The sequence below is a fragment of the Crocuta crocuta genome, unplaced genomic scaffold (genome assembly GCF_008692635.1).
Source record: "Crocuta crocuta isolate KB4526 unplaced genomic scaffold, BGI_CrCroc_1.0 scaffold176, whole genome shotgun sequence".
NCBI classification, from domain to species: Eukaryota; Metazoa; Chordata; class Mammalia; order Carnivora; family Hyaenidae; genus Crocuta; species Crocuta crocuta.
The window spans coordinates 2,333,317-2,338,150 of NW_027531905.1; the positions used below are offsets into that span (position 1 = coordinate 2,333,317).

A 4,834-nucleotide genomic window follows, 5' to 3' on the forward strand; every position below is an offset into this window, starting at 1 on the left:
TGACTGAGCCACCCAGGCCCCCCTCCCCCGCCCCGATTTTTTATTTTTAAAACTGAGAGCTCTGTCACATTCTTTTAGAAAAGTCCATTCAGGGATTTTGGTTACATGTGACATTTTAAAGGAGACGGTCATTAACTTTTATTACCCAGATACTAAGGGTCTTATATGTAGAAAATGTGTGTATATACTCTTGCGTATATTTCAGATGCTATGATGTAGAGCCATGCCAGTGTAGACCCTTTTGGGGTAGAGGTGTTCACTTACAGATTATCATGGTTTAACAGATGTATTATTAAACTTACAGATCAGGGTTTTTGTGTGTTGAGTTTTTGTTCCTATTTTCTCTTTACTGTATGGACTAGATTCAAGCTTACTAACATAGACCAGCAGATGGGGAGGACAGCTGTGTGATATTCCATTTTGAGGACTAAACGTGTTAAATCTCAAAGGCTACAGTGGCAGTGCTTGGAGTAAAACTACTTCCTGTAATTTGAGTTGTAATCATGTCAGTTATTCTCACTCTATGCTGTATTTCTTGGGTAATGTCCATGTCTCTGTGCCAAGTAACCTATATAGACAGATGACTCGTCGTGCTCTAACAGCATCCCTGCATTCCCTCCTCTAACCCCTGACATAGCTTCCTGCCTCCTTACCCAGCTTTTTTGGGAGCGCTAGATGTGAATTTCCAGTTGTCACTGGAAACCTCTAGCTGTAGAGCTCATAAGCACTTCTAGTTCAACATATTGAAAGGCAAACTGATCTTCTCTCCAAAACTTAATACTCCTGTTTTTTTCTGGTTGATGACTTCCATAGGTCAGCAAAGCTTGAAACCAGAATCATTCTTGACTTCTCTTTTTTATTTTCTTTTTTTTTTAATATATATATATTTTTTTATTTATTTCTAGGAGAGAGAGAGAGAGACAGTGTGAGCAGGGGAGGGTCAGAGAGAGAGGGAGTCACAGACTGAAACAGGCTCCAGGCTCCGAGCTGGCAGTCAGCACAGAGCCCGACGCGGGGCTCGAACCCACGAACCGCGAGATCATGACCTAAGCGAAAGTCGGACGCTTAACCGACTAAGCCACCCAGGCGCCCCTCTCTTTTTTATTTTCTATGTTGTACCAGTCACAAGTTCCTGTTGATCCAACCTGTGAAATATCTCATATCTGTCTTACTTTCTTAATTTCTATTGTAGATATCTTGCTTCAGACCCCTTATCTGTCTCACATGCATTCACTTATTTGTTCAACCATTATTTATTGATTACTCTTTATGTACCAGGCATAGTATGAGACTAGGTCTCACTATGTCTCATGCGACAAGGGTCGAATAAGATCTCTCTTCTCTTTTAAATAGAATACAAAGATAGCTAATAGTATGTAACATGGGCAATGTGCCAATCTCATTTAGTCTTTACAACAGCTCTTGGAAGCAGATGAGGAAACAGAGGTACAAAGAGGGGAGGCATATGAGAACCATGATATTCCAGAACAATATAGCTGGCTCAAATTCTACCATAAATAATGTGAGTGTATCAAGAAATAAAGGCATCCTCTCATGTAAAGGCAATTAAAAAAGGGGGGGGGGACTAATAAACAATGAGCCACATAGATTTTAAACAGAAGTTATAGTTTAGGGGGCTGTCTGGGTGGCTCAGTCAGTTGAGCATCTGACTTCAGCTCAGGTCATGATCTCACGGTTCATGGGTTTGGGACCTGTGTCGGGCTCTGTACTGACAGCTAGCTCAGAGCCTGGAGCCTGTTTCAGATTCTGTGTCTCCCTCTCTCTCTGACCCTCCCCTGCTCACGCTGTCTCTCTCTCTCTCTCTCTCTCTCAGAAATAAATAAAACATTTAAAATTTTATAAAAAAAGGTTATAGTTTAGGGAAAGCTATTTTAAAATACTTGCAAAGAAATCTGGGAGCAGAATCGTACTTATGTGTTTTTTTCCTGTTGCCTTAGACACTGCTAATTTGACAGCATTGTTTTTTAGTAATTTATCTTCACTGAGTCTTTCCGAAGCCTACAGAGTTTTAATGGGAGCATCAGTTCTCTTTAATTATGTATTTTGTCAAATTTTTTATTTGAGATAATTGTAGATTCTCGCGCAGTTATAAGAAATAATACAGATGGAGCCTGTGTGCACTTTAATTTCCTCCATGGTAACATCTTGCAAAACTATGATACAATATTACAACCAGGATATTGAGATTGATACAGTGGAGATAAGAACATATCCATCACCAGAAGGATCCCTTATGCTGCCCTTTTATAGTAATGCCCACTTCCCTCTTATCCCCAGCTCCATTTAAGCCCCAACAACCACTGATCTGTTCTTTCTGTAATTTGTTATTTTAAGAATGTTATATTTAAAAAGTTACATAAATGGAATCAGATAGTATGTGACCTTCTGGGATTGGCCTTTTACACTTAGTTTAGTTCTCCAAAGATTCACCCTGGTTGTGGAATGTATCATTCCTTTTATTGCTCAGTAGTATTCCGTGTTATAGGTGTGCCTGTGCCGTTTTGTTTAACCACTGTTTTCCCGAAGGGTGGTATCATTTTAAACCCCTAACAACAATATGTGAGTCATCTAGTTTCTTTGCACCCCTGCCAGCATTTGGTGGTGTCACTTTTTTTTTTTTTGTCTTTTATCTCACCTTATTGAAATGACTGCATCAAGTCTCTCCCTACTCCAAACCATCTTCAGTGCTACCAGAGTTCAGTTTTAGATATGTGCTTTAAAGGATTTGGGTATATCTGGGTAGAAGCACGGTAGGTATTTGCAATATCTGGTTTAAGAAAAGAGATCTTGGTTAGGAGTACTTCTGTGGATATAAGCATGTAAGTTGATGAAGTGACAAAAGCAGAATGGGTTGAAGAGAAAGAGGGCTGAAGACAGAGTCCTGAGAAGCACCAGTGTTTAAGAGTTGGGTGATCAAGTCAGTAATCAAAACATAAATATATTCTTTAAGAGAAAATAAGGAAATATATATATATACACACACATATATATGCACATATATATAAAAGAAGGGCACATAATATAGTGCCAGATACCAAAGAGAGAGATGTTTTAGGATGAGAACTGAAAATATCTCTTGCACTTGGTATCTAAAATATCAGTGTTGATTTTTGCTTGGCAGTTTCAGTGGGGGAAATGAGGGCAGAAGCTGATTGAAGCATGAGTGGAAAGTAAGGAATTCGAGACAAGAAGTGAAGACCATTCTTTGTAATGAAAAGTGAAAAAGAACGAGTAATAATTAGCATTACTGGAGAGAGATTGTTTTTTAACTTGGGGAAATATTTTTAGGCTGAGGTTGAATCAGTGGAGAGAAAGGGGTTTAAAATATAGGAAAAAGTTTTACAAAATTGTCGAGTGTGGGCATGTAACAATACTAAACATTTCTTTAAATGAAACATCTATAGAAAAGAGAGATTTATGGAGCAAAGTCCCAGAAGAGATGGGAGAGGATTGGGTTTGGAATTGGAGGTAAGGAAGTGAAGAGGGGTAAGCAGAGAATAATTTGTGTTTGAGTGAGTTGAGCCTGATGGCTTTGCTCATCTTTGCAGAGCAATCTGAGACAAGGTAGGGAATTTGAGGATTGAACAGTTGGAAGGCACTAGGCTTCCTAAAACCCTGGACTGCTAAGGAGTTTGTATTTTATCTTGAAATTTATCGGAAATCATCAAGGAAGGGACATGACCGTATTAACCTTTAAGAGATGATCTGATGGCAGTGTGGAGAATGGATTAAAGAAGGGCAAAACTGGAAGCAGTAAGAGACATAGCACCAGACACTATGCCATTGAATTTGTCGGGCCAAGTATGTCCACAGTGAGTGGAAATTGTATAACTCTTCTGGGTTTTCACTACTTTTCTGAGAAGGTAGGACATTTTTCAGAAACCCTCAGCACATAGTTTCTCTGATCTCTTTATTTCCACAATCACTTTAAATATTTGTACATGTTTCTTCTATCAGATTGTCAGTTCTTTCACAGTAACCTGCATCTCATTCATCTTGTTGTAATGTGGTATCTAAATATCTCAGTACTCTGATTCAAAAACGTATGTTTAACAAATGTTCAGTGAAGGAATGAATGAGTGAATGGTGGCTCCCACAAACCCAAGGAACCCTGTCCTCGTGTGGGCTAGATTATCTTGAGGCCTCAACAAGTCTGCCCAGAAACATGCTCAGTTGTGATGCCCAAACAGTTTTCGTACTAAGAAAAAGTGCCTTTCCATCTCTACACGCTTAATTACGAAGCAGCTGTGCAGAGACAGCGAGCCCGCTGGTTTCCTCATCTGGGAAGCCTGCGGAGACGGAGTGCCGTACGGCAGCATGGCGGCCTCCTGCCGAGCGCGCGCGCTCCCTTCCCTCCACGAGAGAAGCCGCTGCGGCTTTTCGTACAGCAGCATGGGCGCCGCCTATGGGAGCGGCCATGGATCACGCCCTGGGGAAGAGGGCGCCGTAAAGGAAGCGCCGCTTCCTCTTCTCCCTTCTCCCGCCTCCCACCGGCTGTCGTAAAAGGGTGAATGGAGAGCGAGTTGTGGGGGGTAGAAAGGGAGGACAGGGGGCGCGGAGTCGGAGTGGCGCAGCAAGTGGCTGCAGGTGGCGACGGTGGCGGGGGCTGGGGAGTGAGGTAGTCGAGGGGTCGCGGAGCAGGAGGCCGAGAGGGTCAGAAGGAAAACTAAAGCTGCAGTCTGGCCTACTGGTCCGGGGGCCGCGGAGCCCCCGCCCGGGGAGATGGACCTCAACCGAATCATCCAGGCGCTGAAGGGCACCATCGACCCGAAGCTGCGAATTGCAGCTGAGAACGAGCTCAACCAGTGGAGGA

General features: G+C 42.3%; 1 protein-coding gene across 1 annotated transcript in view; it reads left to right on the top strand.

The window, feature by feature from the left end:
• The first annotated feature begins 4,605 nt into the window (after positions 1-4,605).
• Positions 4,606-4,834, top strand: part of IPO8 (importin 8) — an 80,501-nt gene continuing 80,272 nt past the window's right edge. Inside the window, exon 1 of the mRNA XM_077774543.1 lies at positions 4,606-4,824. Coding sequence (XP_077630669.1) covers positions 4,744-4,824 — 81 coding nt within the window. The 5' untranslated portion in view covers positions 4,606-4,743. The remainder of the gene's footprint in view (positions 4,825-4,834) is intronic.